The 14,246-nt window shown below is 39.0% G+C and overlaps 1 protein-coding gene across 2 annotated transcripts in view; it reads left to right on the top strand.

Moving 5' to 3' along the window:
- RNF38 (ring finger protein 38) overlaps nt 1-14,246 on the top strand; it is a 194,306-nt gene that overhangs the window by 89,902 nt on the left and 90,158 nt on the right. For both annotated transcript variants that reach the window (XM_039544538.1, XM_039544536.1), the window contains one exon: nt 7,106-7,176. In XM_039544538.1, the coding sequence (XP_039400472.1) occupies nt 7,106-7,176 (71 nt within the window). Of the gene's footprint in view, nt 1-7,105; nt 7,177-14,246 lie in introns of those variants that run through there.

Below are 14,246 nucleotides of genomic sequence, written 5' to 3'. Positions count from 1 at the left end.
GAAGGGTGTGGGGGAGAGTAGAGTTCAGCATGCCAAGTGATATTGTGTGTGATGGTATATATGCATGCATATAAAATAGAAAAATTCTAAATAATTAAACATGTAAGGCCAGAGTAATCATACATACAATAAAAATTTCATTTTAATATTGAAAAATCTAATGGAAAAGGATATTCCATGTCTTAGACCTGGCCAGGTAGGAACTTCTGTCACGCAGCCTCTGAAAATAGTGGCTTGTGTAGTTATTTAAAAGAGTAAACATAAATATGCTCATTAAGCTAGATTGTCAGCTCTGGAAATTGAAGTCTCCTAGCTATGAAATTGGAGTCATATGGACAGCAGGAGTGCCAGCTTCACTGCAATTGCCATGTGATGTGTATTCACCCTGACCTGCTTAGTCCACATCTAAACGACCTTGCCAACAAGGGGGCCAGGTTTTCTCGGTGGGCTTTGCAGTATGAACACACATCCTCTAAGAACTAGACTGAAACCACTAACTCACTTTACACCAGCCGCCAAATCACCCTCAGAGTGGTTGCCAGCCTAGGCTCAACAAGAACTATGAGTAGGGCCCTATCAAATTCATGGCCATGAAAACCGTGTCACAGACAGTGAAATCTGGTCTCCACACCCTGAAATCTGATCTTTTGTGTGCTTTTATCCTATACATATTTCACAGGGGAAACCAGCTTTTCTCAAATTCGGGGTTCTGACCTTAATGGGGGTTGCAGGGGTGTCACAAGGTTATTTTTGGGAAGTCACAGTATTGACACCCTTACTTCTGCACTGCCTTCAGAGCAGGGCGACTGCAAAGCGGCAGCTGTTGGCCGGGCGCCCAGCTCTGAAGGCGCAGCAGTGCAGTCGTAGGGATGCCAATACCATACCATGGCATCCTTACTTCTGCATTGCTGCTGGCGATGGCTTTGCCTTCAGAGATGGGATCCCAGCCAGCAGCCACCTCTCTCCAGCAGCAGCACAGAAGTAAGTATAGCAGTACTGCAACCCCCTCTGCAGTAACCTTGTAACTCCCTCCCAATTTCTTTTTGGGGTCAGGACCCCTACAATTACAACACTGAAATTTTAGATTTAAATATCTGAAATCATTAAATTTATTATATTTAAATCCTGTGACTGTGAAAGGGCCCTACCAAATTCACGGTCCATAACTATGAGCCTAAAGCTGGAAGGCTCTTTATGCCATTGTCTGTTCCCTGCGCGACCGGTTCCCCTGTACATAAGCACTAAAAACAATAAATATTACTTGATTTTGTGTGTCACGTTCAGCATATATATGACACTTGAATATATGGAGGTGAATTTCTTGCGTTCTTAAATAAGGCTGTACTCTTATTTCATCCATATCACCTAAACAGGGCACAATATTATCAACAAGGAGTGTGAATTTAGGATCACATCAGACCCTGCTTGTGAGCACAGATGCTAATAGTCTTAAATAGGCTCTTGCAGCTGAGTCATGTTTTTAATTTGGATTCTGAGAACCAACTGCCCCTCCCTTCCCATCTCCAAAAGGTAACCGGTGCCAACTTTGTAAGCTCAAGCCAAAAAAAAGTATGCTTTGACCCTTTTATCTGGGTTTAATGGTTATTAATTAAATTTATGTGCTGTTTAGTCTGTATCAAATAAATAATTTAGATATGGTAGAACTATAATTTTTTGCAAAATAACAAGGATTCAGCAGATTTCCCCCCCCCCCTTTTTTTTTTTCAGTAAATTTTGGGAGAGAAAATTACAGGATTATTTAAAAACGTGACTACCATTCTACCTCTGAACAGTTCTCCCTTCCTGAAACTAGTTTGTGTACACGTGTGTTTCAGTCTTGCAGGAAAATATTCCCTGGACCATGTGCACATTCCAACTTGTTGGAAGTGTGTGTGTGTGTAAAATGCTCAACAGGCTTTGCTGCATTTTTTTTTATTTGAAAATTAAGAGATGATATTTTCAGGTGAGATCTTTGTAACTCATTTGGATGCTCAAGAAACCTGAATAAAATAACATTCATTAGCAAAGTAAAATTTCATACCAACAAACTCAGCCTTTGATATCCTGCAACTGGATTTGCTGAGATATAAGAGGCTATCAGCTTGGATCAAGTAGCCAAATCAGGGTCTTAATTTTAATTTGAATATAGGGCTGTCAAGCGATTAAAAAATAATAGCAACAAAGAGTCCTGTGGCACCTTATAGACTAACAGATATATTGGAGCATAAGCTTTTGTGGGTGAATACCCACTTCGTCAGATGCGTCTGACAAAGTGGGTATTCATCCACAAAAGCTTATGCTCCAATACATCTGTTAGTCTATAAGGTGCCACAGGACTCTTTGTTGCTTTTTACAGATCCAGACTCACACGGCTACCCCTCTGATACTTAAAAAAAATAATAGAATACCATTTATTTTAAATATTTTTGGATGTTTACTACATTTTCAAATTATTAATTTCAATTACAACACAGAATACAAAGTTTACTTTATATTTTATATATGCTCACTTTATATTTATTTTTTATTACAAATATATATACTATAAAAATGATAAAAGGAATTCAGTTTCAATTCACCTAAAACAAGTACTGTAGCACAATATCTTTATAATGAAAGTTGATTTTACAAATGTAGAATTATGTACCAAAAAAAAACAACACCTGCATTCAAAAATAAAACAATGTAAAACTTTAGAGCCTACAAGTCCATGCAGTCCTACTTCTTGTTCAGCCAATCACTCAGACAAACAAGGTTGGTTACAATTTGCAGGAGATAGTGCTTCCTGCTGCTTGTTTATAATGTCACCTGTAAGTGAGAACAGGCGTTTGCGTGGCACTGTTGTAGCCGGCGTTGCAAGATAGTTAAGTGCCAGATGCGCTAAAGATTTGCATGTCCCTTCATGCTTCAACCATCATTCCAGAGGACATGCTTCCATGCTGATGATGGGTTCTGCTTGATAACGATTCAAAGCAGTACGGATTGATGCATGTTCATTTTCATCATCTGAGTTAGATGCCACGAGCAGAAGGTTGATTTTCTTTTTTGGTGGTTGGGGTTCTGTAGTTTCCGCATCTGAGTGTTGCTTCTTTAAAACTTCTTACAACATGCTCCACACCTCATCCCTCTCAAATTTTGGACGGCACTTCAGATTCTTAAACCTTGTGTCGAGTGCTGTGACTATTTTTAGTAATCTCACCTTCTTTGTGTTTTGTCAAATCTGCTGTGAAAGTGTTCTTAAAACGAACATGTGCTGGGTTATCATCCGAGACTGCTATAACATGAAATATATGCAGAATGTGGGTAAAACAGTGCAGGAGGCATACAGTTCTCCCCCAAAGAGTACAGTCAGAAACTTAATTGACGCATTATTTTTTTTAATGAACATCATCAGCATGGAAGCATGTTCTCTGGCCGAAGCATGAAGAGGCATACGAATGTTTAGCATATCTGTCATGTAAATACCTTGCAACGCTGGCTACAACGGTGCCATGCGAACGCCTGTTCTCACTTTCAGGTGACACTGTAAATAAGAAGCAGGCAGCAGTATCTCCCATCAATGTAAACAAACTTGTCTTAGCGATTGGCAGAATAAGAAGTAGGACTTAGTGGACTTGTAGGTTCTAAAGTTTTACACTGTTTTGTTTTTGAGTGCGGTTATGTCACCAAAAAAAATCTGCATTTGTAAGTTACACTTTCATGTTAGAGATTGCGCTTCAGTATTTGTATGAGGTAAATTGAAAAATACTATTTCTTTTGTTTATCATTTTTACGGTACATATATTTGTAATAAAAAATAATATTAAGTGAGCACTGTGTACTTTCTATTGTGTTGTAATTGAAATAAATATTGAAAATGTAGAAAAACTTCCAAAAATATTTAATAAATTTCAATTTATTGTTACAAGTGCGATTCATTGCAAATAAATTTTTAATCACGATTAATTTTTTGAGTTAGTCTTGTGACTTAACTGTGATTAATTGACAGCCCTACTTGAGTATAAAAATGAAGCTAAGTAAATTGCTTTCTAGACTTAAGAACTGAGTACAAACCTGGAGCTTGCCTGCTTTACAGCACGTTTTTTAAAATATATTTGTGTATATAATGCATTAAAAGTAGTTCTGCTGTTCTACTGAGTGTATTTAAAGTTTACTGTATAGCTTTTGATGCACAGTGTTAACTTACGAAATATGTCAATTTTAAAAGAGAACAAACAAATGTGGAAAAGAGAAATTATAAGCATATGACGTTTTTGGACAAATGTTTAACAATGCTTTTCAGAACACAGTCAGGCTACTTTATTTCTATAAATAAGGTGAGATTGGCATGTTAGCAGAATTTTCTTGTGGATGTAGTTTGGTTTCTTGCAAGAATGTTAGGTTTTGTTTTGTTTGGTGGTGGTGGTGGTATAAGAACACTTGTTAGAAGAAAAGAGTGTTTTAGGTGGTGAGGAAGCATACTTTGAAGTTTGTCTAGATTAATTGAATTCAGCCAGCATGTGAAGCTTTAATCTTCTGGACAGCAAAACTGAAAATGTTATGAAACTTGGAAATCCCCGGGCCAGTATTTATATGCAGCCATGACATGAACTGTTTCCCAGTAGCTGTGGTAAAGTTGGATAGTCTGAAAGTGGTGTGATTCAAGCCTAAAACGATGGGAATTGGCTGTGTTCCATCAATGAACAACATCCAGAGGCCAAGTATTGGGTAGGGCTCAACTATTTTCATCCACAGTTAGGGTAGTGGCTATATAATACCACACTGCTTTTTCCATACTCTTTGCTAGATCATAAGAAAAGGAGAATATGTAAAAACAGTAAAAAAGGAAACCTCCCCCCCCCGAGTCATTAAAATTCTTGTGGCATAATAGCAGTAGCAATTGCTGTGGAAATACAGACCATTATATATTCTGGGTGCACAGCAGCATAAGTTACAAGAACATATTCTGCTTTGTTTAAGAGTGTGGGTGAAGGAGTGGGAGAGGGACTAACTCTTCTTCTGTCTGCTTTTTCCTCTTCATGGAAATTTCTTGTTTTTCTTAATGTAATGTGAAAACTCTTGTGAATGCAATTAAATACTGTATATGTTTAAGCAAAAGTAAATAAAATAGTTATGGTAATGAAGAGTGATGCACACAAAAATAAGATGGGTATTCTGAAAAAGTGATAACAGGAGAGGTAGGTGTTTAGAGAGGTCTTGCAGTAGAAGTTACTTCTGGCTACCTTCCTGTATTTGTTAAGCAGGCTTACAAGCTTTCAGAGGGGTCGTCTTATGGCTGGAGCAGAGTGTAGACTTCAAACCTCTATTAAACACTATGGTTGTGAAATGGCTTATAGCTTGGAGTAGGCTTTCAAAGTGGGAATCTGTGCACTGTCCTTCAAAACTACAGTGGGAGAAGAAGGGCTGAACGAAGTTCTGGGCAGAGGTTCTGCCCAGGAAGCAAAGACAGCATAGCTTACAGATGAGATTTTTCTGTAGTTTAATAACGTTTCTTGCTCCATGTTGGGGAAAAGCAATTTTTGTCCATTGTTACATGACATGCAGGCTCAGTACATGTATTCGTTTGCATGATAGTTGATAACTGTTTCAGGCCTCTAATAATTCTGGTTACCAGCTTGGGTTTTTGCCTAATTTGTTTCTAACTTGACTCTGCAGTTCTTCAGATTGCAACTGCTAAAAAGTAAAAACCACTCATCTGTGCCATCCCAGTGTAGCTGAGAGTCCCAGTTTTCCAGTGGTATAAAGCATGTATCTCTTAACACCAGCAGTGAAAACTGCTGCTAAAATCATTTTGGAATTGAAAATGACAGGAGGAAAAGTCAAGGCAGTAATCTGAATGGGCTGATGTGAGAAATAAAACACTTACCTGCACCAGAACAAATCATTTTGGGGCTAGTAAACTTTACAAACTTTTTCCTAGGTCAGTGATCAGAAAGAGAATATTTTGGTACTGTAATATGGTATGTTCTGATAGAATAAAATCCTTTTACCTTAAATAAATAAATGTCTGGGTGAGGCATACTAGAATGATGTCACTCTAGGGATGGTAGAAAAGAGAATGGAAGGGAAAGGGTTACCCTTGGTTTGCTAAGAAGGTAACTGACAACCTTCATTTGTATTTGCAAAATGAATATGTGCTTGTGGGCTTGTAAGTTAGAGCAATGTTTAAAATAAAATTGGGTTTGCGTCTTGTCAGCCACTGTGTTGCATATTTTAATTTGGCTTTGTTAAACTCCAAAAAATAAAAAGGGAACATCAGCAGAGTCTCTTCTTTCAATTTGCTAGGCCAGATTGCTTTAGTGGGGATGTTACTGTGTCCCTTTCAGGGAGGAAACAAATGTATGACATAAATAAGACTTTACAAAATGTAGCTTGTACTGTAAAAGGATTTAAGGTTTTTTTTATGCACATAAAGGCGTATTAGGGTGAACCAGTAGCTGCCATCCTTCTTATAAACAAGTCTTGTGGTCTTGCACTACTAAGCCCTTGCCAGGGTTGATCTGCACCATAGCCTGCCACATACAAGAACATGGGTAGCAAAGACTTGCACAAAGCTTTTGGGGGGGGGGAAATTCCAACCTGAACAAGAATATTATCAACAAAATGAGCATTCTCTCTGCCTCTTGGTCCTAGCTATTCTAAGTTGTTTGTCTTAACAAAAGGAAGGAGTATATCTCTTCCCCAAAGGGTTAACTACCCATTGTGTTAATAACTGGATTACCTAGTAGTGGAGGACACTACCTTAACACTATGTGTGTAGCTGTTCTTGACTTATGTTTGGCGTGTGTATTTTGCTGCTTTATGGCATATGTTTGTTTTGGATTAATGAACAAGTACTAATTTTGTTCTGTTTAAATGTTTAAAAAAGTCTTGGAGAAGATATCTCTGGCACATAGTGAAAAATGTCTCTGCTGCTTATCCCATCATCAGAATTAAATACAAGAGCTGTCTGACATAGATGTTTGGCAGCTAAATCTCTCTGCTGTGTAAAAAAAAATTTCTGGCTCCTACACTTGTCTGTGTTTATTTTTAGTATTCCTAGGGATTGGGTTTCAAATTCTAATTATTTTTTTTCCTTTGTTCCCCCTCCCCTTTTCTCTTGTAGGTAGTACTGGAGCTTCCTTCCAATGCCAGTCAATCCATCAAGACCACATTTGTAATGATGACAGTGACAAGGTGAGATCTGTGTAAATTTCCCCTTTAGGGAAGGTGCATGTCATTCTTTTGCAGATTGCATTGCTTTTATAGACTAATGGTTGTTTTCCAAAGCCAAAAGCTAACTTTATATGAAATACATGTTACAATCTGAAATATCTCTGGTCTTTTAAGACAAATATATATTTCACTCAAGATGATCTTTTAGTTGATTAAGGAGACACTAGTCTTGTAATCTATTTTTTTTTCTGCTTCCATTCCCTCATTGTTCTCAATTTTTCTGGCTTACTACACTGACACCCACAGGTAATAATGGGTGGTGATTCCCCTATTGGCTTTGTTATATACAGCAGTAATGTCTTATTACTGTCATTTTGTGACTTGTGAAGTTTGAGCTGGCTTAGCATGCTGAGAAGAATATTCCATCTGTGCTGTAGGTTTTCTCAACCTATCTCATGTGTTTTGGAGACAGGAACTTATTTTTTCACACTGCAGCTTCAAAATATCAATCTCTACCTGGCAGTGTGGAAGTGTTTTCCTAACCTTTTGGCAAGAGATCACGTTCATGCACTGGCTTTAAGTTAATAAAGATGTTCACTGTTTTTTTGTTAGAAATGTTTTGTGGGGGGTTGAATTGGTTATAGAAATGATACATGCTTAGAATACAAAAAGAAAAAAATTCAGATTGGATCATTCTCAAGTCAGATTGTTTGGGGGTGTTTTTCCTCAAAAATTTAATGTCCCTTTCAAAGTAAATTAGCTGTGGGCCACTACATAGTGGTGCTTTGTCATACTTGTAAATACTGGGTATAAGCTCCTTTATGCTGCTGTTGGTCTATCTGTTCTCAATGGGAGTAGGAGAAGGAAGCATAAAGAGTGTCCCAGCTTAGCCTTCTACAGCTGGTACATTTATTTGTTCTGTGTGGAATCTTTAATGTCCTCTTTAGACCAAGTTCACCAGTTGCACAGCCGGAGAGGAAATGACAGGGCTGGAGGGCATTTATAATGATGGAATGACAAGCGTGGTACATAAAGGATTCATGTGAGGAGGGGGGAAAGGGAGGCTACTGGAGTTGGAGATGTCTTTCAGTGTCCGATATGCAGCCAGTACTCACCAATGGGCCTACTGGTGCTGTTTCTGTGGGCAGACAACGTAACAGTGGTTGTTTTAAATCTAATGGATTTATATCTACTTCAGGTGCTCTTGGCACCAAGAGGATCCGTGGATGGGGAACAAACAGTGGTAATAAAGTTCCCTTCCTGTGCACCAATGTCTAGTGGCTAAGATACAGAACACCTCCTTTACATTGCCTCCTCCCTTCTGCTGCTGAAAGTAGCCCCCAGGAGTGACCACCTCATGGGAGATAACCTAATCCGTAACAAGGAAATGGAGACCAAACTGAAGGATGAAAACATCAAAAATGTTAGACAGTTGTTTTAAGTGCAGTTAGGTGTTTTGCTTTGAAGGTGATTCGCCACTGTTTAAATTGCAGCCGGGGAAGGTTCATAACCATTTCCAAGTCACAGGATGTGAGGCACCTCCACAGCATTCAGGGAAAACACAAAAATGTCCTGGCTCTGTTTGTCTGGGGGGTGGGGAGAAAGTGGGAAACCATCCCTCCTCTGTGTATTGTTCCTTATGCAAGATTAGACCTCATACCTGTAAAAGTTGAGTGGAGTAGATCTGTTCCAACAAGCGTGATGAAGAGTGCCATTTTGGAAGTGCCGTGGAGAAATGTTTTCCTCCAAATGACAGTCTTATGCAGTGGTGTCTTTGATTGTTCCTCCCATTTCTAAGCGCTTACATGGAACTGTCTGCCTTGCACTTTGTGTTAGAAAATGGTAATCATGTAGGAAAATGGCTGCTTGTTCAGGAAAATTGTGAACATGCCTGAGAATGCACATCTGTGCTCTCTTTTCTGATGTGCCAATGTGTACTGCATCCTTCTTTTTATTTTTACAGGGAGGATGAAGAGAAAGCACTGGTTCTCAGTTAATGGCACTGAGGAGTTTGTGTGTTAAATTTACATCTTTCCTTTGTGTTATAACCCTTCATAGAATTTTTGTATGGACATATGCATATAAAAATATATGCACATACTGGTATATGCTTTTTTTTTTTTAAAGTTGGTTACATTATTACTTTATCCTTTTTTCATACATCCTCTAGCACAAATGCATGTAAGTGACAACTCAGGGATTTTTGGTTTGGGGGGATTTTTTTTAATCTGTTAGATTCTGATCCAGATCCAGTGTGAATCAGTTTGAAAATGAGAGGCTTGGTTGCACCATCATTACATGGGGGTAACTCCAGTTAATAGTGATGGGAATAGCTCCTGAATAAGGAATGCAGGCTCTAGCCTTAATTTACAAGCAGAAATACTACTCATAGTAGACTGGATACAGAACTGGTGTTTTTAAATAATATATAAAAAAGAATCCCGCAGGCTAGCCGGCCATTTCTTCAACTTCTGCTAACTAATGCACAGAAGTCTCACTAAAATCCTACACTGCCCACTCTGTATTCGATCACATCACCAATCAGTGCACTATATGAGAAACTTACAGTATAGCAACTGACTGCCAGTTTTGTATGTGTATTTTGCAATAGCTTCTCCACAAACCCTGGTATACATTTCCTGGAAAGCAGGTGATATAGGACATGTCCTGTGCAACACGCATTCAATGAATGTTACAAATTTAATGAAAACTATTCCCAGGCTTCCAACCCAATTATTTGATTTTTGTTGACTTGGCTACACAGGAATCTTGAATACATGTTCAGATCAGCAGGAAACCAAAGACTAGAATTTTTCAAGTGTGGCCTCACTGCATTAAAAAATGAATAAGTGGCTAGAGCATTATTGGTAATAAGAATCTGTTTAACTTTATAGGTTCAAAAAGAAGCATTTTTGCCACTTCTCTTAAAATCTTTACTTGAATCTGTGATATACTATAATTTCCTTTTTATATGCAGTTTTAAAATGACTATTATAGAGACAAGTCTTAAAATAATTGCTGTTTTGGGGGTGGGGGGGGTGAAGTGTAATGTATAAATCAAAGGCCCATTTTTTCATGTTAGTAATGTCTTTGATTCTTAAAATGACTAGTCATTCATATTTAAACTATTAATATGCTATTCATTTAAGAATGATTGGTGTGATTTTGGACTAAGACTGGAAGTGTCGTTACTAAATAAACAGGATTCTGTAGTCTAAGCTGTTCTTCCATCAGCGCATGTGTGGGGAAATATTGCAAAAAGGAACCTTTATTATGAGAAATGTTGCTGTTTTTGTTTTAAAACCAAACAGTGATGTCCCCTTGAATGCGTAACACAAGAAGAATGTTCTTCACCGTGCATTTCAACCATATTCAACTTGCTTGTGGCTGTGAAAGCTATTTGTTTTTTTCCTTCTTGCCCTTTATTCAAAAGGATGCACCCCAAGGTAAGATGAAGTGTGTGGTCTCCCTATTTGCAGACAGCTTATATTACTGAAAGAACAGAACCAACCTGACTTGAGGGTACCTATTTTTTTTGTTGTCTTTGCACGGGTTTGTGCTTTACAGCGGGAGTAAAACTGTGAGAGTAATCTGATGCAGGGGTTCTCGCAACAAATTTTTTGGTGGCCTCAGAGTGCGGCCACCAACTCTTGTTTTTACTTTTTACTGGACCTAAACAGAATAGAAACACATTTTGCATGTTCTTGTCTTTGTTTCTTATTGTTTCTTTTGCTTTTTTGGTTGCCTTTTTATTTTATTTTTTTTAAAGACTTGCTAGCTACTAAGTCTGCTGTGAAAAGTGATATTAACAAACACACAAATGTCACTTTTCACAGCAGACTTACTCAGCCCTGGCAATTATGGGGACAAATTGAGCCCTGGATGGGGAGGTGGGTACAGAGGCAGCGGGAACCAGGGGCAATGGGGCAGCAGGGAATGAAGCAGGGCCAGAGATGATGGGAGGGGTGGTGAGCTTGGGGAATGTAGCCCAAAGCCCCATGGCTGGAGCCTGCCACCTCAGGCTGAAGCCCGACCCCACCGCCCCTGGGAAGGTGGGGAACTCATTGGCTGCCTGCTCCTCTAGCTTTTGCATCTCCAGAGAGGGGCCACTGAAGGCTGGAGAAATCTGGAAAGCAGCCTTCAGCGTTTTCCCTATATTATTTGTTGGTGGGAGGAAAAGAGGTGTTTGGATAAGTTTGCTTTCCGATAGAGACACACCCTCTTTCCGCCCCTGCCACCCCCTGGAGAATCCAGAAAAGGCAGGGCATGCACACTCCTGGAGAATCCAGAAAAAGCAGGGCATGCACACTTCTGGAGAATCCAGAAAAGGTGTAGGGCAGTCTGTGTACTAAGCCTGGCAGCTGCCTTCATACCTGTTCTGGGACTTCTGTTCTCTCTGAAGCATTAGCAGAGACGTGTTGCCTATGAGGTTTTTTCTCTGTCTAGAGCTGCTCTAGGACCTTCTCCCATCCCTCAACCCTTCCTTTAGGGGGCAACCACAGCACAGTGGAAAAACTGCACAAAAATTACTGCAACTTTGCACTGTATTGCCATTTTTGTGGCATGACCCCTCTCATGTCAGTTTGGCAGCAAAGGACCAAGCAGGAGCAAGAGACATGGCACCAAGCCTTTCAGACTCTGTGTGTCCATGCTCCCCAGAATCTTCCTACCTCTTGGTGAAGAGGACATTAAGTGTTCCTTGTGGAGGAGTCGAAGGTCATCTCCATTCTCCTCAGTGGCATGCTAACTCTGAAGTCCAGGGAGGGCAATTTAAATGTTAGCATTTACTATTTCGTACTATTTGCAGTGTAGTTATAGCTGTGCTTGGTCCAAGGATCCGAGACACAAGGTGGGTGATACAATTTCTTTTATTGGCTCAGCTTCTATTAGTTCCGTCACCCACCGTGCATGTGTCTGTGTGTCCTATTCATTCTGTTAGAAACGTCCAACCACTTTGGGATTGTCAGTAGTGTAGCTCTGCTCCCTCCTCAAATCTGACCCCTAATTGAGAGTATTTAAATCCTAACATTAGGTAAGAGCTATTCATATTTTTCTTTTTTTAAGAAACGAAGATCTGAATAACAATGCTACTGAAAAACATTACTACAATATTGCAGTCCCAGAAAAATGTGTAGCTGGACAGTATGCAATTTAAGATGTCATAAGTAGTAATTCATCTGTTTTGAGCATATGCAGTAGTTTCAATTCTTTTTTTCCAGTTAAATATTTACGTTAATATATTACTGTCTTGTTGTAAAATATATACCATGAAAAATGCAGAAAGTGCTACACAGTCGGGTTAGCAGTAGAACCTTAACGTTTGCCTTTCCTTACCATATGTGGCTTTGACTGTCCAATTTTAATGCTGTATTAGTGTAGTTTTGTGCATGTTACTATTTCCTAGTGCTTTATCTTGTGTAGTTTTTAAGTGTCCTCCGGAGTGGTGCTTCTGACACTTTTTTGGAAACCTTTCCTATAGTTATATACATCTTACTATTGGAATTGATTATCCTTCCGTCTGGTTAGTTACACTAATTTTTCCTTGAACAGAATGAAATCCTGTTTTATACCCTTTCATACCACCTAATGAATTTCTCTCCCTCCTTGGTGCCTACATCCTTCAAATATCTAAGATCTTATGTCTCTCAAATTATACCTAATCTTTCAATCCCTCTTCGAGTGAGTTCTCCAGACCTTAAATAACTATTGTTGCTCTTCCCTGCACTTGCTTCAATTTGTCTATCTTTTGGTACTGAGATGCCCAGAACAGATAGTTTTCTGGGGGCCATATCTTTGTCATTGTGCATTTTTAAAAAGTGTGGAAATGGAGATTTCACCAGAAAGTTCTAAAGCGTCTAATCAAGAATATCCTCCATATTTTACCAGGGTGGAGCAAGGCCGGAGTTAAGCTAATAGATCTGTGCATAGCTCAGGCATTGAAAAGCAGTTCAGGAATCCATTTCAGAATCCTAATTTATTAATGAACCTACTTATTTATCTGTAAAATAGGAATAATGACACCTACTTCCTGTGAGGTGCACTGTGATCTACTGATGAAAAGCAATATATAAATTCTAAGTATTATTTTTATTTTCTGTCTAGTATTACCCTTCCCCCAATTATCATTGTAAAAGCTCTTCCTGTTCTTAACTCATCCTCCAATTTTTCTCCTCTTACCTTTTTCCTGCAAGTCTTAATTGACTCTCTATTCTTGTTGGGTTTCCTCTTCCTTTTTTCCATTTCCTATGCAGGTCTGGCAGATAGTACTCTGCTCTTCATTTATTGATTTGACCCTCTTGCATGCTGTAGTGAACTATTTACTACTGTTGTCATTTTAATTTTGGATATCCTTCACGGTTTTTTGTTTTTACTGGTTGGATTTTGGAAATGTTACTAGAATGGAGTTTACACACAGATGTAAAAGCTCAGGAATTTTAATGTTCACCTCTTATCTGTGACCTGGGTTGGTGGTTGTATCAGTTGCTGGATGCTAGTTTTGAACCCTCAACAGATGGGAACATAATGGTCTTCAATAGGTGCTTGCTGGCTGGCAGTGTATGCCTGAGAATCCTTCTCTGTTACCAGGTGATGATCCTGCTAGAAAATGTTGCATGTTTCATTGACTGTTACAAGTGCTCCTCACCCTGTCCGAATATAAGGGAGATGGGAGTCGCACAAGAGAAAGAGAAGACCTAAGTTGTGAGCTGAAAGTAGCCAAGAATAGAGAAAAGGCTTCGATTGTATTTTGAGTTGTTTCGTTTTGAGTTCCTTTTTTAATAAAACCAACCCCTAGGATGTTGTTATGCACTGTGGGGAAGAGTTAAGGTTGGGTGAAACGTTAACAGAATTTCCTGACTTCTGGGTGATTGAAATAGCTCTCTGTGTGTGTGTGTGTGTGTGTGTGTGTGCGCGCGCGCGCACATGTCCAAAAGACATGGAGGGAGTTAGTTGTTGTGCCAGACTCTTTGGAAGATGGAGATCCACAGTGTTGTATAGATATAGCTGTTTGAGGGTTATTTTTAATTTACTAATTAGTTTAGTTCCTACTAACTACCAGGATATTTTCCCCTCCACCACATCTATACTGATTT

This window comes from Mauremys reevesii, linkage group 6 (assembly GCF_016161935.1).
Source record: "Mauremys reevesii isolate NIE-2019 linkage group 6, ASM1616193v1, whole genome shotgun sequence".
In the NCBI taxonomy this organism is placed as follows: domain Eukaryota; kingdom Metazoa; phylum Chordata; order Testudines; family Geoemydidae; genus Mauremys; species Mauremys reevesii.
This window is presented reverse-complemented; position numbering and strand designations above follow the sequence as displayed.